Source organism: Dreissena polymorpha, chromosome 2 (assembly GCF_020536995.1).
Source record: "Dreissena polymorpha isolate Duluth1 chromosome 2, UMN_Dpol_1.0, whole genome shotgun sequence".
Taxonomy (NCBI): domain Eukaryota; kingdom Metazoa; phylum Mollusca; class Bivalvia; order Myida; family Dreissenidae; genus Dreissena; species Dreissena polymorpha.
Window position 1 is genome coordinate 48,547,195 of NC_068356.1, and position 26,311 is coordinate 48,573,505.

At 34.4% G+C, this 26,311-nt stretch overlaps 1 protein-coding gene across 1 annotated transcript in view; it reads left to right on the forward strand.

The window, feature by feature from the left end:
- Window positions 1-762: 762 nt before the first annotated feature.
- Window positions 763-26,311, forward strand: part of LOC127866967 (cytochrome P450 2J6-like) — a 39,099-nt gene continuing 13,550 nt past the window's right edge. Inside the window, exons 1-2 of the mRNA XM_052407843.1 lie at window positions 763-1,405; window positions 25,646-25,868. Coding sequence (XP_052263803.1) covers window positions 1,135-1,405; window positions 25,646-25,868 — 494 coding nt within the window. The 5' untranslated portion in view covers window positions 763-1,134. The remainder of the gene's footprint in view (window positions 1,406-25,645; window positions 25,869-26,311) is intronic.

Sequence of the window (26,311 nt, forward strand, 5' to 3'; positions counted from 1 at the left end):
TATACCCAATGACGTAGGGAATAAAGTGTTAACTCACCAAACGGAAACGAGTTCATTCTCTTTAGTTATCATAATTATGATGCGTCATGCTAAATGTTAACTAATTTGATAATTGTCCTCCTTTTTTGAACATAAAAACACACGAGAAAAATAAAATATTATACTTAATTGAATAGGCAATTGTCAACTCGCCTTAAAGAAAAGGATATTTTAAGAAGAATTTTTTTCCTGATAATTAGTTTGGGGCATAAGTTCACATAAAATCATACAGGATATCTTCTAAAAAAATAAATAGGCATACAGACATTTTAAGTTCCATTTGATGACTTATACAGACGTTTTGATGAATATATGCGCTGATATTATAGATTGAAAGTATATCAATGAAGTAAATAAACGTCCAAGTGGTCTGTATGTGTAACCTGTAAAACGTGTATTGTCATGTGGGTCAATATCTTACAGCTGTTAGTAAACCGCGGTTTGTTTGACAGTCGTCCACCACACAAACAACTATTTATACATGTAGATATAGAAATTTCTTTCACAGCGTTAACATAGTAAATAGCGCATACCGAAACAGTTATACAGTTCGTAATACTTCATTCAGGCATTCTTCTCTTTTCATAAAGATTCGTAAATAAAGCACAGCGAAGAGATGTCGAAAAGAAAAATCCGATCCAAGTTGAAATTTAGACGCGATGGTATACACAGATAAATAGAGCGCGCAATGATAAACGGCTTACAATGCACGTAAATATTCGAAACCTATCACTACACTCACAGCGTTTAATCTTACAGCGTTAAGTGTAGCGTGTATCTTATACAAGGGGGATTTAATTTTGTAAATATTAACAGGATGTTATAAAAAATTGTGTTTCATGTATGGATGCAAATGTGAGGACGATGTATTGTTAAAGTGGATATTAATGGTGTATGAAACGTTAATATCGTGCCATTAAGTAAGGATATTCGTTCGTTTTTAAAAACATATACTTTTTAAATACTCTTTCCTTTCTCGGTAAAGCGTTCCTACGACAATATTCTACAAGGTCACGATGAAAGGGTAGACATTAAAAAATTAAAATAAGTCTCTTAAGATAACAATCAACACACCAAAACCTTTACAAAGCAACGATGTCAATTGAACTAAAACGACCTCCGGGACCGAGATGTTGGCCCATCGTCGGCAATCTACTGCAGCTGTCGGGATCGGGTATGTTCTACGAGAAACTAAACACTCTACGAAAACAACACGGGGACGTTGTGTATATTGAACTGGGGGCGCTCAAGCTGGTGGTGCTGTTCGGACACGAGAAAGTGAAGAAGGCCCTGACCGCTCAACCGGACTCGTTCAAGTATCGACCACAGTGGCTCGTGGAGATTTCTAGTTTCGCATTGTTTAACGGTATGATTTGCACCCATTTATTAACAAATGTGTAGTCTGGTACTCTTTAACTGTATGATTTACGTTGATTTGATAAGTGATTCGTAGTCCGCCCCTCGTATGTGATATCAATTAAATTGACTCGCCTCAGAATTCGTATTCTTACACTCTATTATGACTTGAATGACATTGGTTTTCTAAATGCTTACACAAAATTAAAATTTAGACGGTTCTGCATGTAAGTAAATCTCCCTGCTAGCAATACGTTTATTGCAACAATAATAGACATTAAATATAAAACGCCTCCGGCTCACACGCATACACGAAAAGCCGATGAATTTCTTACGGGCTGTGTCGGATCGGCTTATGAATATGCTTATTAAATAACGACAACATTGGCTTTAATTATTTAACGTATTGCATATTTACAGAAATACAGATAGGTAAGCTTATATAAGAAAGAGAAGCATACTTAATTTATAATTTATAAAACACTGAAGAATATGTTTAGACACGATACAAACCACAGGGAAAATAACTTGAACCTTAATCCAGGTATCTCTAACCCGTAAAAGAAAGAAATCAAAGTACTGGCAGTACTGGTGTGACGATGCTTTTGAAGAGGATGGATATAAAACATCAATTTAACTTTATCTATATCACCACAATTGTGTATGTTGATACGAACATTTGGGTACGATAAAACAATTTGGATACGAAAATTTTGGGTACGAAAAAAAATTTGGTACGAAAAACATTTGCGTACGAAACATTTTTGGTACGAAAAAAAGTTTAGGGGTACGGGGAAGTAGTACCCGTGGGTAACTTGACCCATTGAGCGAACCTGGGAGGCAGGTCACATTCTTGTTCATAAAGTATGGCAATACCTTCATGATGATTCTCGAAAGTAGGTATGAGCACATAGCCGGACCATGTGAGCTCAATCGTATGAGCACTTGACTATCCGAGTTCGCCCACGAACATATGGATAAGTTAACTAATAGCGAAATGACCTTATACATGTTTATGCTGAAATCTAACAATCGAACGAAATATCAAACATGGTATGTACACTTAGGTGGTTGTGTAATTTCTGTTAGAATATCGTATTAAATATGTAAATTTTAAATGATTGTGCCCGCACTTGAGTTTGTTGCCTTGTTTGAGTCTATACGCGCCTAGGCTGCACCCAGTGTGTGTATTTGTGTTTTTCCAAGGTAATGAGTTACCTCCGCGCTGAGGCTGCATAATGTTGGGACTCGGAGTGTGTCCAGCACTCCTACCTAATAAGATTAGATTGACGACAGTTGGAACGAATTTTGAATGAAAGCTGCAATTTCCAGCTATTTGTTTTGTACTGAAATACTTTTTAATTTTTTACATGGTCAAATGCTGCGGGGGGGGGGTGAGATTATCCGGGAAAAAAAACACCTGTCCGGAATGGTGACCACAAAACATACAAAATATAACATTGCGCCGGGAGCGGGATTCGAACCGGTGTCGTAAAGGTGAAAAAGCGAACGTCCTTACCACTGCGCTAGCGGGACGGGCAATTACGGAAAGAAATGTTGTTTTATCTATATATATCATAGCAATGCAGCGTTTACAATTTGCAGGTTCGAAATTGTTCGCCTTCTTTAGTTTTGTGATCACGTAAAAAGTTAATTTTACATGTTTTTATTCGCAATTTGTTTACTAAATCGAGAGCAAATATCAAACAAAATAGAGAAAATATATAGTTGTTTCATTGGTCCATAAAAATAAAATGGATGTAAAATTACTATTTTGAAATTAACGTTCTGATACACTTATTGAATCTGTTTCCCCAGGATATGCTGTTCTATTAATATTTACCTTTATCAACACGAACGACAACTCTGCTAGGAGAATGTTATCAGTGAAAATCAACGAGCAATCTCCTACGCAGTGGCGAATGCCAAGGGAAGTAACTGAAAAATCGAGTTATCTTAATCGGACTGGCTCGGTCTTTTATATAGGTCGCCATTGTGAAGATTTTTTTTACTGGTTATCAAACCTTGGACGCTGCTGTTCCAGCATCGTCAACAACTAGTAAATGTTTGATTGAAATTCTTTTTAAATATTTAAGTCTATAAAGAGTATTCAAGTATCGTTTATCGTTTAAAGAATTCACCATGTGTTTTTCCACAATATGTTAACTATATTCGGAAGACTATACCTCACATGCGAGTGTGCGTCTATTAATTACATATAATATCAATTGAACGCTGAATATTCATATCCTGTTTGACACGCGAATCCTGTTGTTTTTCGAGTACAGGTTGGAGGTCATAAAAAACAACAACAAATGAAGCTCATTTCATTTGATGTGTAAAGTGACTTAATTAAGTCATGAAATCCGGTCGGTGATTTCGAAATAACGGAGCGTAGGAGTTCGAACTCTTATTGCTTTTACGGTTTATGTTTGCCGTTACCATAAACTCTTAAGTGTAATCAATACATACTCTCATGTGTGGGCTATTTTAGATTTAGTAATTCTTTTCAAATATTTACTTAAGCCTATAGAACATCTTTAATAAATGGGTCGCGCTCTGTGAAAAGGGGGTTTAGTGCATATGCGTTAAGTGTCGTCCCAGATTAGCCTGTGTAGTCCACATGCTAATCTGGGATGACACTTTCCGCCTTAACTTAATTTTTGCTCAGAAGATACTATTTTTTTTGCAACAAAAAATATCATAAAAGTAGAAAGTGTCGTCCCTGATTAGCTTGTGCTGACTGCACAGGCAAATCTGATGCGGCACTTCACGCACATGCATTAAACCCCTTTTTCACAGAGCACGGCCCAAATGTATTCGTTGTATGTGTTTTATGGCATAACCATCCACCTTCAGACTATAGGCTGTTCATCTCTTAATGATATATTTTGTTGTTGTTACAAATCGTTCAATTGCACGAAACATGTATAACGCATACAAGTGGTTCGTTTAAGTATGCATTGTGTCTATAACAACACGATAAGTGATTCAAACGATGGGCTACGATTACTTCATGTGAAGTTGACAATTAGTAATATCCCGCTCTATTTATGACATTGCATGCTTTCCGTCAATCACATGTGTGAAAATAAGGCTTTAACGTTCAAAACTATTCACCTCATTTCACTCAACCTGTAGTCTTATCGACCGTTGGGTCACCACAGGCGACCTAGCAACCAGCTACCTCAAATCTTCTCGTCTATCGTATAGTCTCAAGGTTTTGCTAAACCTAAACCGTGTCACTTTTGAGATGTTATCATCCCTTAGTTTATTTGTCTGCCTGCCCTATTTTCCTCCTTCCCTGTACTGAACCTTGTAGCACTGACTTGGTGTTGGAATGTCCTTATGATCGGGAGACATGCCCGTACCACATTAGTTTTTTTCAGGATGGCTAGTAGCTCTTGGTAGCTCTCAATAAGAATGTCTTTGTATAACCAATATATTAGTTAGCGGTTATTTTTTTATTGGAAAAGTATACTGAAGCGTTGAACATGTTTTGTTTTCCTACGCAACGTATTGCTGGATGGGCGTCAGATAGGCCCGATATTAACGCCAATGAGACACTATCGAAAACACAACAACGAAAACTATTTTTGCAAATCGCAACACAGGTCACATTTCAACGCCCATGTTATACAAATTGCAACACAGATCACATTTCAACGCCCATGTTATACAAATCGCAACACAGGTCACATTTCAACGCCCATGTTATACAAATCGCAACACAGATCACATTTCAACGCCCATCTTATACAAATGTAAGCAAGTGTAATAATCATATTTATGTATTTTTTACGGATACTGTTTCAAATATTCCATTTTGCTACCAGTATCGGTTACACAAACCGGTATCGAATTCAGTTTCACAACTGATAGATAGAGACGGTTGGGTTTGAATCACACAAAAAACGCACCGGAGTTGCGAGTAAAGAATAATTAATATATACAAGAAGCAAGGTATTAAACTTTATAACCTTCGTTTATTGATGAAAGACAATAGTAAGTTTGAAAAGTAACACAAAGAAGGAAATGAGCCTTGTTCTGAGAAAAACTGGGCTTAGTGCATGTGCGTAAAGTGTCGTTCCATATTAGCCTGTGCACTCCGCACAGGCTAATCAGGGACGACACTTTCCGCCTAAACGTGATTTTCGGTAAAAAGAGACTTGATTTAAACGAAAAATGTCATAACAGCGGAAAGTGTCGTCCCTGATAAGCTTTTTCAGCATTTTATTTCAGTTTAATTCATTGTGTCCAGTGCTGCATTTGTTCAGTGAAATGTCAATTCTTTTCAGTAAGATCTTAGTTCTTAAAGCTTACCGTTCATCTTGATTATTAATGCTTCAGGCATGATTATATGAAATAATACATCATCGACATAATATTGAACGTTGCTTTAAAAACAATTTGCAAATATCAATACAGATATTAAACCATCGCACATGTTATACGAATAGTATCGTAACACACCATACGCCGGTATGCTATATCGGGTAACTTTTATTAGACACGGTTTAACATTTTTTTAAAGCTATCCGAGCAGAATAATGACAGAAATTATATACAGCAAAAAGCTTTTCATGTAAATTATGTTCATGCAAGCCGCGGGTCGTTGTGACATGCAATTTAAGACAGCAAGACTATTATATATTAGGCAATTGGTCCAAGAGCGATCTTATGGGCATTTTTCACTGTTGAATTGAGCTGAACAGAATTAACAGGTCAAACGAGTTACTGACCAATATCTGCAACTCATCTTGCTTCCAGTTGTTTATAAAATATATATATTATATTCGATATTTTACATGACTGGTGAGTCCTCTAAGCCGAAATGATCCGTAAAACAAAATAGTGTCTTTGTGTCGTAAGAACGAATCTGCACTAAAACGTAATTTAGATTCACATCGTACATTGAATTATTTCTGTCGTCAGTTGTTAAAACGAAAGAACGGTTGATATTCAAATGTATTATTTATCTTTTTCCGGGATATTGTTTTAGTATGTTGATGCTGCATTAACAAATATAAGTGTATATGCAGTGAAAACACCAAACATAAACAACGGTTGCGATAGACACCTATAAACTGTTGGATGCCCATAATATCACTTTAAACCACGCATACATTTATACAATTGCTCTCTCGATAACTTCTGCTCCCTGTATTTCTTTTGCCTTGACTGCATACAATTTATTTAAGTGGGTTGAAACTTAATGAATTAATTAATTTTGTTAGCTTTTATTAAAAATACATGGCTTGCGGTTAATGCATAATGCACGTGTTTCATAATGATCGGTATTCAGTAGGAGGCTAGTTCTAATGTATAAGCCACATGTGGTAAGCGATTGGCTATGATATTAGTTAGAAAACACATAATTTTGAATGAAAGATACATTAAATCAAATTATACGAAAAATCAACTTCTATGAAAAACAAATTAACTTTCAAATATATATATCTTTAATATTATATATATGAGAGCGAATTTTTTTCAGAGAAGTTTATTTTTTGTTATAATTTGATTATTTTTCATTCAAATGATTTTTTTCCTATTGCTTATTCAACGAGATCGCTGACCGCGTTTAAACATTTAAGATACACGGTTTGAGGTTAACGAATAATGCATGACTGTGTATCGGAAGAAATTTTGGCCGCGATTGTTTGGACTTTTGTTTTATATGCTACGCATGCTTTTTACGGTTGAGCTTCGCCCACCTGTCATTCCATATCTTGAGCTCCTCCACACCGGAGAAAAATTAGATGAAATCTGGTGTTAGCATTACATTTTATTTAATAATTGTACGATCCGATCTTGGCAATTTAATTTTATATTCGATATGCAATGTCAATTTTAAAACCCAACCACACGCTGTAAATACAAATTTATAATCTTGTCACGTAGTCTTTGAAACTCAGTAAACGTACACAACTCCTATTCAGTATTAATAGCGATTTATTTCTATTTATTTAATTCTAACATAACGTTTTCCAAAGTCTGTACAATATAACAGCAATACCCTTAACGGACCTCGCCCGCGATGACAAGAAACTACGTGACCTATCTGTACAGTGGTCTATCGTGTACTGTCTTCGTTCCTTTACTGCCAACAGTCACTGATACATACCCATGATACACAAGACGATATGAGTCGTGTTCTGAGAAAACTGGGCATAATGCATGTGCGTTAAGTGGTGTCCCAGATTAGCCTGTGCAGTCTGCACAGGCTAATCAGGGACGACACTTTCCGCCTAAATTGGATTTTTGCTAAGAAGAGGCTTCATTTTAACGAAAAATGGCATACAAGCGGAAGGTTTCGTCTCTGATTAGCCTGTGCGGACTTCACAGGCTAATCTTGGACGGCACTTTACGCACATGCATTATGCCCAGTTTCCTCAGAATGCGACTCATATAATGCACCATCATAAAAGGTTTCCTTATTACCAAGGGAGTATAACTAATAAATGACATTTTATCTGCTTGACAGAACATGGGCAAGTCGGCTAGGTAAAATCATTGTTTTTTTAAAACATAAGGTCACACCATAAAATTGTTCTTTTTGTATATAAAGGATTTTTCTAATGTTCAATAATTCGTTACGTTACAATCTGATACATCCTGATTTTCAAAAAGAATTCAAACAACCTTACTTTTAGTTTACAGTATTTCGGATAGACTTTAAATGATCCTTTTACGTCTTTATTGATAGAATCGGTTGTTGAATAAGGTCAAAATTATATTTTCAAATTCATGTGCTACTATTTTTAATCAAACTCGAAAACAAGGGTCTTTAGATTTGCTCACAATTGGAGTTGAGAGCAGTACTTGATATATGGTTGGAGTTGAGAGCAGTACTTGATATATGGTTGGAGTTGAGAGCAGTACTTGATATATGTTGCGAATGATTAGTCGGCATTTGCAAATTTAATCATGACAGTACATCCAAGTTTGTTAAAAAGCAAGTCTCTAAGCCGGACTTACAACTCTAGAAATTACTTCGACCTAAAACCAAAAATGTCTATCCCTGACGAATACAATTATTGAGAAAATAATCATGTTATCATTCAATCACCTGTTTAAACGAATTGACGGAATTCAAAAGTGTAAATAAGTATAAGGTATAACACTCTTGTGATATTTTGTTTGTGTTTGGATACATCGTTTTATATGTGAAACTTCGGTACACCATTATTTTAACCTAAATATTATTGTAACAGCGATACTGACTTAAGATGAGTAATATTAAATAATGATTATGTTCATATTGATACGACCAATCGAACTTTGCTCTGCTTTAACAGTTATCATTAAACATCACTGTCTTTTAATTGTCGATTTCCTTTGCCATACACTGACTCGTAAAGTACCGGTACACTAAATTGGCTATGGTAGTTTCAATTACTAATACCAATATTTACGGATGTGACCCACTAAGATTATTTAATGTTTACTTGTGTTAACGTTTTTTTGAAACATAAATGGCTTTCTTTAGTGAAAATTTAATTAAACTCCGAGAAGAAGTATCGTTGTACGAGCATATAAACTTGTTAAACTTCAAACAGATGAAATTTCATATCGAAGACAATTGGTGCCTGGCTGAACAGGTCTGCCAATATAATCACTGGCCTATACCAATATTGACACAGATACACACACTCGACCTGTCAGTCCTTTTCCCATTCAACATAGTTTATAACGAAATTAAACAGTGTTAAACTAAAACTATTTTCTGACACAATCAGAGTCAGTGTTTTGTATGTTTCACCAAAAACATGCAATTAAATACTTTAACTTTTAGTACCAGATGTATACATGACTTTGTAGCCGAAAGGCTTTCACTAATCAACAGTTAAATTGCATCAGTAAACACAATGTTACCTTCGGTGACGTACAATGTCCGCCTTATTGCACACATGACCATCATAGTCGACATTTAAAAGTGAAATTCATCAATAGTAAACCATTTAAAGCTCTGACAGTATAAGGTTTTATTGTAGTTATAATTATATAGTTTTATCACATGCCATACCCTGTTTCCCATGTAATATAACCATTACATATATTTTTATCTTACACATGTTTAATATACTTTTTCAGCGTTTTCATTGGCTTAGTTTTCGTTTATTGAACACTTGCATTTTGTTATTTTGCTGAAATGACGTTGCAACGTCAAATGACGTCATGAAATGTAAACAACATTATCATTATGTTTGCGTAAATATCTGAGCCGCGTTCTGAGAAAACTGGGCTTAATGCATGTGCGTAAAGTGTCGTCCCAAATTAGTCTGTACAATCCGCACAGGCTAATCAGGGACGACACTTTCCGCACATGCATTATGTCCAGTTTTCGCAGAACACGACACATTTATTTAATTTGCTCATTTAAAACTATGTGATCAAAAAGATCTGACACTCGGTGTCATATGATACCATATTTAATTAAACTCGTCCAGAAAAATTGTTAGTTAGCTCGCCAAAAGTTCGCTTACTAAGAACATTCCTGAACTCGTTTAATAAAATATGGTATGATATGACAAATCTTGCCAGATCCTATATGTAGCAAATACTTATAGGTTATTAGACGTTTCACTGTACAATACGGAGATATATTTGGACGAGCACACAGTTTGACGTCATATTGGACGAGCCGTTAGGCGAGTCCAATATGACTTTAAACTGTGTGCGAGTCCAAATATATCACGTATTGTACAGTTTAAACGTCTAATAACCTATAAGTATTTGCTACATATAGCTTTTTATTCTATATCCCTTTCTTCAGCTCTTTGTTTCATTTTATTTTTGATTTTAAAATGCTTTAATTGCATCTATGCTATTTTCAAGACAAGCGCCCGTGTGAGTCGATTATAGTACATTCGGATACTTTTTCTCAATCGGGACACCTCGGACAATTCCGCCATATCGGCGATCGTCTCTCGGGTGTATTTGGTGGAAGGATATGTCTAACGCCTCTAGGCGGAAGATATTACACCGAAAATATAGTTCGGGTTACACACCAATAAATTTGCACTAAATCAACCGGTAATACAGATATATAAGGACCAATATCTTTAAGGAGTAATATAATAGAATATTCATTAATGTTAATGTTTAAAATTAGATATTATTGCATGCAAAATTTTCAAATTTTAATAAAATGTTAAGAAAGCCAATTAGTTGTTTATTGAAGTGAAAACAACAACATTATTCAAACTTAAAAGAATCAGTATTTCTTAAATTATATTCATTGCAAAATTGCTGATGTTCGGCTGCCGGCAACAATCTTTGAGATTTAATCAATATGTTTATGTTCTATACCATAAACAATCGTACAACACTGTACAATGGTACAGAGAAAACTCTTCCGTGTAATATAAGAAATAGTAAACTCCACGTTGGTCCCAATGGCATTATAGTGACCAGCCAGGCAGTCACAAACTGTATATGGACCATAGCCATAAGGCCCTCAGTGGGGCTATTATCAGTATTGAGACACCTGAAAGGTTTCATGGAATGGAATGAGTGGGGCTTGATTGAATTTCAAAAACGATTCTTTCTGTACATTTGATGATGGCAACCATACAGTACTTCTGGCAGATATTGTTTATATTTTATCCTAGGCATTTATCCAGATGTTGTTATTCCGACCAGGCAACTATCTTTTCAAAGCCTTAAACAACCAAGTGCCATTAATATTAGGGACAGTGTAACAATGTTCAGTTTGGTAATATTAATATATTAAGGCATAACTTTGCCCTTGGAAATGAACTCAATTCAGAATGGCCTCTCAAAAAAAGACATACTGTACTGGAAATGTTAAAACTGAGCAGTGGTGTTGTTAAAATTTATATTATTTATCTTTTAAGAAACTTTAAGATACATATCACAGGCATGCCCATGGTTTTGGGTCTTTACTCTTTAGATGAGAAACAAAAGCACTAAATATGGTCGACAGTGCAGGCAACAATTGTAAAAAGATATTTTCCATCCCTGACTGCCATTACTGACATGAAGTAATTTAACTGTAATATGTCTGGAAACAGTGTCAGTCACACTTTTCTAAATATTGATTTATTCATGCATATGTATATATATGTCATGCAAGTACAGATCATACAATATAGTCAATTTAGAACATTTAGCAATTGGAAAACAATTATCACAGGTTTTGGATCACAATGCATTGATATATCACATTTTGAATATCACAGTCAAAGTTAATCATTTACATTCAGTTACAAGTAAATAGTCAGTGTATTTGGAAGAAATCTGAAATAACAAGTAGTTACAAGATGTTGAAATCAAGACATAATATATATACCACAGGATGTCCCATGAAAGGTTTGCAACTTATTTCCAATGGGGCCCTATAGATGGGTGGAAAATGTACAAAAATGGTGGCATTAATACGCATAAAAATATCGTTAATTTAAACTTGAGACTATAGTCTTGAGATCAAATAGTAATTAGCATATATTATTAAAGACTCTTTAATAAAGAGCATTAGTTACACAATGTTTACTACTATCTTGTCATCACATTTAAATGTACGTACAAATACTTTATTGATGACTTATTTGAACAACAGTAATATATATTCCGGTTATATATATATATATATAACATATTCAGGCCTCAAAAAAAATGCTAGCTACGCCCCTGAAGAATCTTATTCTTCAGTTCACCTTTTTAATAATATTATTAACAATAGATGTAGCAGAAAGATCAGCTTCGAATATTGAACCAAGGTTTTCAACAGATGATTGAGAAACAATAGTGTGATCATTGCATTTTACATTAAAATAATGAAGTTTAGATAATTTCCTTTTGGAACCAAACACTAAACATCCAGTTTTTCCAAGGCAGTTTGTTATCCACTAACCATTTAATACAATTTTCAAGTTCTTTACAAAAAACACTACCGATGATACTAGGATCTTTGTGAAAATAAAGGATGACACTTTCATCAGCATAAAGAATAAGTTTACATAAATACAATAATCAAAAATCACTAATATCCTATATCAGTGTTAAGGCATTATGAAATGGAAATGGGTGTGAAAAGTAACAAGAACCCTACACATTTACATCACAAAACATCTGATATCTACAATTACTGGATATAATATACATGTTGAAAGTTAATATAAAGAGGGCAATACAAAAGAATGTACAAAAGTAGTAATAAAGACAAAACAACCAATTTACAATGTTAAGATTTATGCATTTGTTGGCAATAAGAGAACAATTACCATTCTTTACTTTGAATTTTGCAAGTGTAAATCAGAACACAAGAATTTGTTTCCCAGTCACTTTGAGCTATATAAGTGCCCAATGTTTACACTCAGTGAATTTGTAAAACCAACTTATATGTGCTAACTGTCTGTCCGAAAGCTTAAACATTTCCTATAACCTTTGCAATATTGAAGATCGCAACTTGATATTTGGCATACATGTGTATCTCATGGAGCTGCACATTTTGAGTACTGAAAGGTCAAGGTCATCCTTAAAGGTGAAATATAGGGCTTCAAAGCGGTGCAATAGGGGGCATTATGTTTCTGACAAACACATCTCTTGTTTTTACATGAAAAACCACAGACATTGTTGGAATTTGCCACATATTAGGCATTGTGTATACATTTTTTAACTCAATTTTCCACACAATGAAACAACTTTTTTAAAAGGCACCAACAAATGTTCCTCCATACCCTTTGCACGCTAAACAAAGAATCAGTTTTTAGCTCCACTGGCCAAATTTGTTCAAATTATGCCCCTTGGTCAAATTTGACCCTGCCCCGGGGGTCACAAATTTGAAAATTGCTTATTTAACGCCTATTTTGTGAAAACTTTCAAAATCTTCTCGTCCATAGCCATTGGGCCTAGGTCTATCAAATTTGGTATGTAGAGACATCTAATAGTCCTCTACCAAATTTGTTCAAATTATGCACCTGGGGTCAAATTTGACCCTGCCCCGGGGGTCACAAAATTGAAAATTGCTTCTTTAAGGCTTATTTTGTGAAAACATTCAAAATCTCCTCGTTGATAACCATTGGGCCTAGGGCTATAAAATATGGTATGTAGAGACATCGAATAGTAGTCTACCAAATTTGTTCAAATTATGCCCCTGGGGTCAAATTTGACACTGCCCCGGGGGTCACAAAATTGAACATATGCTTATATATGGCCTTTTTTTGTGAAAACTTTAAAAACTTCTTGGCCATAACTGTATGGCATATGGCTACCAAATTTAGTATGAAGTGACATGTAATAGTTCTCTTCTTAGTTTGTTAAAATAATGCCCATGGTGTCAAATTTGAAACTGCCCCGGGGATCACAAAATTGAATATATGCTTATAAAGTGCTTATTTTGTGAAAACTTCAAATATATTCTTGTCCATAGCCATTGGACCTAGGGCTACCAAATTTGGTATGTAATGACATCTTATAGTCCTCTACCAAGTTTGTTCAAATTATGCCCCTTGAGTCAAGTTTGACCCTGCGCCGAGGATCACAACATTGAACATATGCTTATATAAGGCCTATTTTGTGAAAACTTAAAAAACTTCTTGTCCATAACTGTATGGCATAGGGCTACCAAATTTTGGTATGTAGTAACATGTAATAGTTCTCTTCTTAGTTTGTGCAAATTATGACCCTGGGGTCAAATTTGAAACTGCCCCGGGAGTCACAAAATTAAATATATGCTTATAAAGGGCTAATTTTTTGTGAAAACTTTAAAACCTTCTTGTCCATAACCATTGGGTCTAGGACTACCGAATTTGGTATGTAGTGACATCTTATAGTCCTCTACCAAGTTTGTTCAAATTATGCCCCTGGGGTCAAATTTGACCCAGCCCTGGGGGTCACAAAATTGAACATACGCTTATATGGAGCCTTTTTTGTGAAAACTTTAAAAACTTCTTGTCCATAAACATTCGGCCTAGGGCTACCAAATTTTGTAAGTAGTGACATCTTATAGTTCTCTACCAAATGTGTTCAAATTTTATCCCTGGGGTCAAATTTGACCCTGCCCCGGTGGGTAACAAAATTGAACATATGCTTATATAAGGCCTATTTTGTAAAAACTTCAAATATATTCTTTTCCATAACCATCCGGCCTAGGGCTATCAAATTTGGTATGTAGTGAAATCTAATAGTAACACTGTATTATGTGAATTGGGAATAAGACATCAATTTGGGAATAAATTGTGTTTTATCAAAAGTGCATAATATGCAGTTTTATCTGTTGTATTTATCTAGTTTTACAAATTATGATTAAAACATATACTTGCATATATAATAGCATCATTTAAATTGATATTTCTTCAAAACTGGATTTTATATTAATTAAAAAAAAATCCTCATGAAATGAAACTGTGTCTATGCAGCGCATGGACACATTTTAAAAATACAATTTAAATGATAAAAATTCAATCACTGTCAATGAAAAAGTCATGGAAAATTTCTTATTAAGCTTAAATTATAGATAATATATTACAAAAATATATGTAGATCATGAAATGAAAAGTCTTGTTTGAGAAAATCACCTAAATGATGTCCATTCCCAGTTTGATGTCTTATTCCCAATTCACATAATACAGTGTTTAGTCCTCTACCAAATTTGTTCAAATTTTATCCCTTGGGTCAAATTTGACCCTGCCCAGGGGTCACAAAACTGAACATACGCTTATATGGGGCCTATTTTGTGAAAACTTTTAAAATCTTTTTGTTCATAACCATTGGGCCTTGGGCTACCAAATTTGGTATGTAGTGGCATCTAATAAACCTCTACCAAATTTGTTCAAATAATGCCTCTGGGGTGAACTTTGACCCTGCCCCTGGGGTCACAAAATTGAATAAACGCTTATGAAGCGCCTATTTTGTGAAATCTTTAAAAAATCTTACGATGAAACCATTCGTACTACAGCTTCCAAATTTGGTATGCAGTAACATCTTGTAGTCCTCTACCAAGGTTCAAATTATGACCTTTGGGTCAAATTTGACCCTGACCCGCGGGTCACAAAATTGAACATTATATACGCTTATATCTTGCTTATTTTGTGAAAACTGTTAACATATTCTTATCCTTAACTCTAGGACCAAGCGCTACCACATTTTGTAAGTAGTGAGGTATAGTAGTCCTCTACAAAGTTTGCTCAAATTATGCCCCTGGGGTTAAATTTTAACCAGCCCAGGGGGTCACAAAATTGTTCATGTGCTTAAATAGGGCCTATATTTAAGTAATTGCACATGCTGAGAAATATTTGTTTTAGCCTTTTTTTAGCAGTGGAGCGATACAGGGCCATCGTGGCCCTCTTGTTTATAAGAATATGTCAAAATGGGCAAAAGTCAGGGACAATACTGTCTAAATGCCCTTTTAACAACTCTGTTGACATGCGGCTGTAGTATATTTTCTCTGTAAATTTACAGCGAAACACATAATGTCATCATCATAAATGTATTGCTTACATGTATATAAATATGTTACGAGGTCTTACCCGGTATTTATACAAATTAACCTGGATATTTATGAAAAACACCATCTCCTTGTAAAGTGTAAAGAGAGAAGGCATTTGTTCACCAGTAACATTATGTTCATGACAGGTAAATAAAAAGCAGAGAAACATGAAAAATTCAGTTCCCAATTCATAGAGTTTTTTAAAAGTTCAACTTTGCTTAAGTAATAATGCATCAATGTTGATTCTAAAGAAAAAGAGTAATCATTTATGCCTAAACTGTTCTGCTGTCCAGAAGCAAGGACGACATACACAACTTGACAAGCTTTACAACATTTATAGTTTTAGTTACTTAACAATCTAAAATAAATGTCCATTCTAAGTTTGCTGTCGTATTCTTCCCTTAAATCATACATGTTTCTTGCATAATTGAATGTTCATGTCCATGGATCACAATGTATATAGAAACAAACATTATTTTGAATTATCTTTCACAGTTATATATTTAATATTAGGTTAATTTTGGGATACACTAAAGCAAATATTAACATTTGTCTCAAAATGGATCATCCTCTGAAGCCCCCGATGGGATTTAAACCCATACCTCTTTCCTCTGGAGAGGAAAGTATTCTATCTTAAAATACAAGGGCATGTAAGAGGAAAACTAGCAATTTCAAAGGGACGTTTTCACAGATTAGACATGTATTGAAGTTTGTTATTAAATACTTTAAATTGATAAGTCACAAAATCTAACTATAACATAAGAACTCCCAAAATATTTTTTTTCATTATAGACTCTATGCTATTTTGATAAATGCAAACATTGGATCTAAAAAGCTGCAATAAAAAAGACAAGAATAAAATTAAATAAAAATATAGAAGTAACCCTCAAACGGGCTTGAACCATAGCGCATTGACCCCATGGAGTAAAAGTCTACCGTTTAGACCACTCGGCCATCCATACTCATACAATGAGTGATGTGTTTCATACTTTATCATGTTTATGTAAGCAATCCTCGTATCTCACAAAAATTCAAAATACAACGAAAACAGTCGATTTAATTTTAAATTTACTCGATGTCAATACTATAAGTACTCCTATCAGTATGTCAGTAATGGCATCTTTAAATTTTAACAAGTTTTTAAGTACGTTGTGGGAATTCACAGATCTACATTAAATTATTACTTAAAGAATGTTATCTTGAAAAAGACGAGCTAAAAGACACATTTTAATTTTTCCTCTTTACGAGAAGGCCGCCATCTTGTTTTCTAAAGTAGTTCCAAATCCAATATGCCGGCCGCCTACGTACATCAGAGAGACGGTGTGGTGTAGCCCACTGTCCGATGCGTTCAGATTGACTTTTTCTCGGTAACGGCTTTTATCGTTATAAAACCATTGGTTAGTGCACTTGTACTCAACTGTCCAATATGGAAAAAATACAGACTTTTTGGATCCAATACCGGAATATATTGGACGGTCACGTGGTACATATGAAGAATGCCGATTGGATGAATTTATTGGATATAGAATAAATAAAAAGTTCTGTTTCATGTCCGGACTGTACTGATACATTTTAGCCGAAAAACTATACATGTGTAATAACGATAAATCAAACTATACCAGACCTAACGAACATAAAGCACATCGGTATTCTTCTCTGAAATAGTCCTAATTCTGATGCGCAAATAGAACTTTGTTTGATATTTTTTTCATAATTTATTTTATCTTAACAAATAAATAAGGAAAATTAAATATGATACTTCATTTAATAGGGAATTGGTAACTTGCCTGACATTATAGGGGATTAGAAGAAGAATTATGTTGCTGGAGCTTAAGTTTACCTCGATTCGTACTGAATATCTCTCTACATAATATATCTTCATCTGATTTTGATGAATATACGCTCTCAAAAAATAAATCGTTATAATATAAGTAAAGTCAATAGACCTCCATGTGTACTGTATTCGTCAGTTGGTAGATCCTATCTGTAACGCTTTTCAATACCTTTCGGATATAAGTTAACCGAGTTTTGGTTAACAGCCGTCTTCAACGCTATCATCTATTGATATGTATTTTGTTGACACTTTTAATATAGTAAATGGCGTATTCAAAAACAATTATAGTGTTGGTTATATGCATTCAGACCGAGCTTTCTTTAAATAACGATTCGAAAAACAACACAGTCGGTCGAAAAGAAAAGTGTTGCTGTATTTCAAATTACTTTTTTAAACATTTTTATTTTAAGGAATATCAATAATATTAAGAATATAGTGTATAAAAGACATAGTTAAAGCTGCTTATGGCAATTTGAAATACATCAGAATTACTTTATTTAATTTATTTAATAAGCATGTGTTCTTTGCCAAAATTTCGATCTATACTGCATCCATGTATATAGGTATGCAGCACGCAAAGTGAAAATTTGGCACCGATTTCAGACGTATTCCAGGATTTATTCTTTAATCTCAAAGTGATCAGTTGATAGGTGTCTATCGCAACCGTTGTTTATTTTTCTTCTTTCCGAGATATTGTTTAAGTATGTTGATGCTGCATTAACAAATATAAGTGTATATGAAGTGAAAACACCAAAAATAAACAACGGTTGCGATAGACACCAATAAACTGTTAGATGCCCATAATATCACTTCAACTACACACAATTTACTCAATTGAACAATGAATTCTCCTTCCCGTTTTCCACAAGCGAATCTTGTTCTTTTTCGAGTACCTGTTGAAGCTTTAACACAAGAGTAGATCATTAAAATAGATGAAGAAACTGTCTTATCTGAACTGTGAAATGTGTCGCCGTGTTGACATGAAGAAGCATAAGAGATCTAACTATAATTGCTTGAACGGTTTATATTCGCCATTACCATAAACTCTTAAGTAAAATCAATACCATCGTATGTGGGGCATTTAAGACTAAGAAATGCTTTTATCAAATATTTACTTAAGCTTAAATAGCACCTTTAATCAATAAATTGGGCATGTATGTTTACGGCATGTCCATCCATGTCCATAGAGTAAAAGCTGTTTAAAGGGGCCTTTTCACAGATTTCGGCATGTTTTGAAGTTTGTTATTAAATGCTTTATATTGATAAATGTAAACATTGGATCTAAAAAGCTCCAGTAAAAATTCAAGAATAAAATTTAAAAAAAGGAAAAACAAGTAGCCCGCATCCTGCCCAGGATCGAACCAGTGATCCCCGGAGTCTTGGAGTAAAAACCAATTAGAACGCTCGGCCATCCTGCCAAGTATTAATAAAAGACGTATTTTATACTTTATATGTGCAATCTTCATAGTTTCACAAAATTAAACGACAACAACAGAATTCTCCAAATTATTCAAACGTTTCGCGTTGCAACGCTTTATAATTTTCAGGTTTATAAATCGTCGAAAGATGCATATAACGGCTAAATTAGACCATGGTAAATGTTCAGTATTACTGTTTCCTAACAAATATCATAACTAAAACGAACATTTGCGAATCTGAAACAACTTTTTTAAATTTTGTCAATTTACCAAAACGTGAAAAGATCCCTTTAATATTTATTGAGAGATATTGACGCTGTAAAAGATGTACGCGAATTCAGTGAAAAATGAACAAAAAACGCTAACAAGTTGTTTAGTCGTCCAAGTATGCATTGTGACTATAATATCTTGATATGTGATATAAAATTTGGACTACCATTGTTTTATTTTAAGTTGACATTTCTCAATTTCCCGCAATATGACGAGCTTACATGCTTTAAGTCAATAACATGTATGAACAGTTGACTTTTACTTGCATAGCTTTTCACAATAACTAAAATAACAAGGTCTGTTTCATAACAAAGATATCAGTTATCGGTTAGTCTTTATTGAAAAGTACACTCCGGCGTTGAGCATGTGTGTTTTACTACATACAAAACCGCTGGATATGCATAAGATATGCCTGATAAAAAAGCCATTGAGTACTTGTGAAAGTACAACAACGATCACTATTTTAGCCAATCTCAACACAGGTCACATTGCAACGCACCTGTTATACTAATGTTAAAAAGGACTATGATAATATTTATGCCGGGTATTTATTTCGGATTTAATATTGAAATATTCCATTGTATTACAAACATAGTTGACACAAACCAGTTTGAGATGCAAAGCGGATAGATAGAAACGCTCGCTAAGATAGAAACGCTCGCTATTAAATCACTAAAATTCGACAGAAAGGCGAGCAAAGAATAATAAATAAACGTGTATAAAAAGAGCAAGCTATTAAACTCTCTCACATTCGTTAATTTATGAAACGAAATGCTTAGCTTGACAAGTTACACAAGATGTAAAAATTCTTCGTTGGAAAATTACGAACATTATTTTTTGATAACATTATAATCGAGGTTCCATCAGTAAAGACAGAATACTATGCGCTTTTAATATGTTATTATTATACAATTGTTAATAATGTCGGTTCAAAAGCTAATTATAGCTTATGTTTATATGTTATGCACTCTTGCCGACTTTAAATCACATTTACTTGACTTGACTTGACTTGATAATCGGTATTTCTTCAGTACAGAAGGTATTACTTTATCTGCATGTGCAACAACTTTTATACAGTTTCAAAAATTGTAGTAATACGTTGAAGCAAATTCTAACCAAAATAAATATTGAAAGAGACGTTTTTAATATCCATTTAGGTTTTAAGACACGGTAGAGTTGAATATACTGAGATAATATGCAACTAAACACAATGTAATGCCATTAAAATTTGTCGACGGAATAACTGTTTTTATTTGTGAGCGTTAGCTTACAAATAATGCAGACGCAATTTTGCAAATCATTTTGCCTTAGCTACGGTAGGAACCGTAGCCCGTGACTGCCTGTGTGGATAACTCCATTAAATTTAAGCAGACGATGAATCTGCCTGTTCTCACTGGTACACTACATAATGAGTATTTAACAGCTTGTAAGACAACGTTGGCCATTCAAGTGTTTATCATTGAAATCTGTACATATTGGCTGCTTTCACGGAAAACGGGGCTTAATGTATGTCAAATAAGATTAGCCTGTGCACACAGATTAGCTGTATCAATGATTTGAAAAAACAACAACCCCACACATCTCGATCTGTGTTATAAGACACACTCTTTATAAATTCAAATGGGTTGTGGTCATTTCAAACTTGCGATATAAAAAGCTATAACATAGTTTTGAAAACTGAGTTGCGTCTAAGATTATACAACAGCGAACAAATTCAGTGCCTTCAGCGCTTTGATTATTGAAGCTGTGAGTTTGTTTTGAATAACTGTCATTTAAGCAAATTAGATTTGACACACATAGACAACTGTTTGGATAATTTGTATCCATAACAAAACAATTTCTGTTTAAGATAAAAAATGAAGGTTAAATTATTCAGTGCACCAACATGATTTACAGAAAATCCAATTTATCAACTTGATTCAAGATAAAGTTGGCAGCGCTCCATTATTGAAATTAATATAATTACTTTAAAGTATGCCTTTCATTTTCCGTTAGATATTATTTCTTGTCGGTATATAAATAGTTCATTCATTAAGTTGCATAAAGTTTTTTTTTCAGTATTTCAGCACACTATTGTTTCAGCTATGTTACTCAGCGCTGCATTCGTTCAGTTTAGTATCTTAATTTTGTCAGTAAATCATTTTTTTTCATATATGATGCATTGATGCCGATGATGTATGCGCATCATTTGAGCTATATCGATTTAAAGCCTACTTGTAAGCCTGTTTATCAGTGCATCAGGTATTGCTGTATAAATGAATACATCATCAACATATTTGTTAACGTTAGTATGATTTTTTTAAGTGCCCATTGCCCAATATCAATACAGAGACCCCGTTACAACGCCTACGTTATACAAATGCCAACAAAAACAGATCATACGGCTACCGTTCTTTTCACGGATTAGTGAAAGGTAGTGAAACTCTTCATTACAACGCCGCATACTATATCGGTTAAAAACAAGTTAGTTACGGTTTCAAATTCTTAACAAAGCTACCACAGCAGAATAAAAAACAGAAATAAGATACAGCAAAACGCTACTTATACGATGTCTATTCATTTACGGCACGGGTCAGCGTGACATGCAATTTAATACAACCGTACTATTAATACGTTTATTGAAAAATAGTTCAGCATCTAACATGATTTGTGCACATTTCGACTGTTAATGAACGGTCCATCAAGCAGACGGAGCGTACATAGCTTTTGGTATCATCTGTATCAACTGTTTCTACGCTGTAGCATGCAACATAATAAGTACTTTTTGAGATTTCAAATGTGACCATCACATAGCTAAAGACCATTGTTTTCAGCGAAATGACTTATAACTGGTTTGAAGGAGTACACAAACTGAAATCACAGGTGGGTGAAGCTCAACCGTAAACTAAGAAGCCTGCGTATAAACTTAAAAGTTACATTACTACTCAAAATCAACGAAAATTTCGTACAATATTTCGTAAAATAAACTTAACAAATTAAAATTCAGTGTTCCTTATGACAATTGCCGAAATTCAACGCCAGATGTGGTCTGGTAAAATAGATGTTTATAGATACAAAATTCTCGTTGTTTTTCCATTTTTATTTCCCGCAACGATATCTATTCATACGACACATGAACACTAACATGGTGTTCGTGTGTCGTATGAATAGATATATTCGCGGGAAATTAAAATGGAATTAATGTGGTCACAAATAAATAAAAACGAGCATTTTGTATCTACAAAAATCTATGTAATCATACCACACCCAGCGTTGAAATTGTGGCTATTGCTTTAAGGAACACTGATTGTTTAGGTGTTAACTTTATTTTACGAAATATTTTACGAAAATTTCGTTGATTTTGAGCGTTATAGAGACTTAAAACTGAACTACAATACGACGTTATCAGTTAAATATATGTTCTATAGCAACATGCATTTTTAGATTTCCGATGAGATCAAAGAACTTATTTCAGTACTACAATATTGTAATATTTCTTTTTTGTAAGGATTCATACTATTTAACTATATACCACATTTTATTTTCTAAAACGCATTACTGTTAAATACCGCTTTAAAAAACTTACTTATAACAGCGATACTAATTTCTAGATGAGTAATATTGTGTAATATTTATTTTCTGATTGAAACACATTATGAACTCTTGACAAACCTGATTTTACAGCTGTCATAACAAATGTCACCTGCCGTTGCCCTACTCTTTCCCGAACAGTACATCTAATCAATGATACGTTAATCGCAATTATATGGCAATAAATGTTTTATGAACAAAGTGATCCACATAGTATATTATACGTTTTATTGTGTACTTATTGTACTTATTTGTGATCATTGGAGTCCCGTTCTGAGAAAACTGGGCATAATGCATGTGCGTAAAGTGTAGTCCCAGATTAGCCTGTGCAGTTCGCACAGGCTATTCAGGGACGACACTTTTCGGTTTTATGACGTTTTTCGTTTCAATAAAGTCTCTTCTTAGCAAAAATCCAATTGAGGCGGAAAGTGTCGTCCCTGATTAGCATGTGCGGACTGCACAGGCTAATCTGGGATGACACTTTACGCACATGCATTATGCCCAGTTTTCTCAGAACGCGACTCATTGCATTGTAGGTTCTAAAACACATTTGCACACGTGTTTGTCTTATTTCGTACTTGGTCTTTTGTCTTCATGTACGCAGGGTCGTTATCATTTGGTGTGTTGGCGTTAGTTGATACTGATATCCCCTACATAGTGTTATAAAGATGGTAATTGCCGAATACAAATGGATAGTTAACATTAATTAAATCATCAAATGCATCGCTTGAAGCTTGATTGTTAAAAAACGGATGACTTCGTTGAATATCGAAAATGAAGCCTCATGATTGGCCCCTACTATTGTCATTTATCCAATAAATGAGCCTCGTCCTGTGAAAATGGAGTTTAATGCATGTGTTTAAAGTGTCGTCCCAGATTAATATGTGCAGTCCACACAGGCTTATCAGGGACGACACTTTTCGCCTTAAGTGGATATTTGCTAAGAAGAAACTTTTTTTGAAACGAAAACTATCATAATATCGGAAAGTGTCGTCCTTGATTAGCCTATGCGAACTGCAAAGGCTAATCTGGACGACACTTTACGCACATGCATTAAACCCCCTTTTCACATAGTACGGCTCAAATAGTTTAAGAAATAGCTAATTGAATGCAACTAATTCAGTTCAAGTACTTTTTGGACGTCATTATACAATGCTGCAAATTTCGCTCTTTAAACATATCATCGATAAACGCATATATCTTAAATTGCAAAGACAGTAGATATTTTACGCGCATTCAGATGTAAATATACATATTTATATACAAGCGGGGAATATATTGTTGGTTTTACGAACTTGTTGACGAAATAAAGATATTACAGGCGTGTAACCTAATACAGAAAAAAACGTTATACATGGATAACAATGCGCCAACATCTGCGACGAATATTTTAAATGTAAAACATTGTTGTATATCAGACTTCAAATGTAAAGGCAGTTTTGCATAACGAAATTGAACCTTCAACATTGTTGTTTAACATACTTCAAATGTAAGAAAGTTTTGCATAATGAAATTGAACCCCATTGTCGAAATCTAAAAGATCATATACTACTGCGGTCAGCATACTAGATCTAATAAAGAAAATTAAATTAAACCGAAAAAGCGAACAAAGTTTACCCATTTCATAATAAAATGTTAAGATATTGCAGGCCATTACCATGATCAACATGTTTGTTGTAGCTACCAGATCAACAGGCAACCATTTGGTATAAAAAGAGAATCAGATTTTGTATTGGGTAGATTCGGATATCATATACTTGGTACATAGGATACATTTTTATTGTGAATCGCGGGGCAGGCCTTTGAGGGTCTGACCTCCCGCCTTTTTTTATAATTGGAATTCAATATTTTACGATCCGTAAAGTTACTGATGGTATCTTATTTATTAGAATATTTAGTGGACTTGTTATTAAGCAGAATAAAATCTCAATCAACACTTCATCGGACTTGATTATGCATTGTTATCCCTTTGAATTATCATGCACGCGATCAAAATGCATTTGGTGTTCTGTTTTAGTAGTTGCGTTGTACATCATCTGCGAGGTTTTAACTGACTAGGTATACCTAGCGTGCTCTGTTTTACCTTTTTCTTTAAGACCAGACACATTAATAGACTAGAATCTGTGTGCAGCAGACAAGGATATTACATCACATTGTAAGTTTTGTTTACAATCGTGTGTTTAAGTAATGTGACGTCAAAACACAAAACTACAGCAAAAATCAAATAACTCAAGTTATATATTATTGCAATTTGCGCACCAACTGATATATTCTATGTGAACTCATCGCAATATGGTACTGCGAACCCATCGCAATATGGTACACACACTATTATGAACGTGTTTGATAAACATCAGCATACAATATTTCACGTAAAATGCCGATCTACGCAAATTTCTATGAATGTATCATTATTGTTATAGGCTTTCTTCCTATACGGGGTGCTTAACCCATTTATGCCTAGTGGGCTCTCCCATCCTTCTAAATTGGATCAATTTATTTCCAAAATTAGGGATGTCTAGTATATTAATTTATATATTTAGAATATTTTTACAGAAATTCCTTTAAGCAAAGAGCGCAGACCCTGATGAGACGCCGCATCATGTGGCGTCTCATCTGGGTCTACGCTGTTAGCCAAGGCCTTTTTTTCTAGACGCTAGGCATAAATGAGTTAAGAAAATGTTAGATATGATTTTCTTTCAGGCATTGTTTGGTCCAATGGTCCGCTTAACGAAAAATTGCGGCGCTTTGCGGGTCCCAGTGTTTGGCCAGGGTTAGGAGACCAAACTCTCGAACAGCGCGTGCAAATCGAGGCGACCGCCCTCGTGATGGAACTGACAAATCAGAAGGGGAATTCTGAGACACTGAAGACTAAGTTCTTTCAAGCAATCTCTAATATCAACTGTGCAATCATTTTCGGATCGAGGTAAATTGATAACATTTCAAAGTACACGTCTGAAATGATATTTTGTAATTTTGACACCAATACTAACGCTGGTGTACGTGATAAGTACATGTAAGTTAATGCAGAAGCACACCCAATCCTTCGGGTAAGCATATAATGTCGCTTTAGTACAAAGGGTGTTAACTATTTTAACAGTGAGTGTTTTCAAGGCCATGTCATTGGATCTTATCAATGTACTTTTATAATGGATGCAAGGCTCTTATAAATCTAAAACCAACGCAGCGATGTCATGTCGACATTCCAATGCTCGAAACAAGTTGATGCTTCTCCTTACGAAATTACAAGGTAATCGTACGACTCTGTCGAATGAGGATTATATCGAAGAAGGTAGAATGATTAAGTCTTCTGTACATAAAACACAATCTGCATGCTCCTAGGACTTTGTTATAACTCGCTTGTACGAC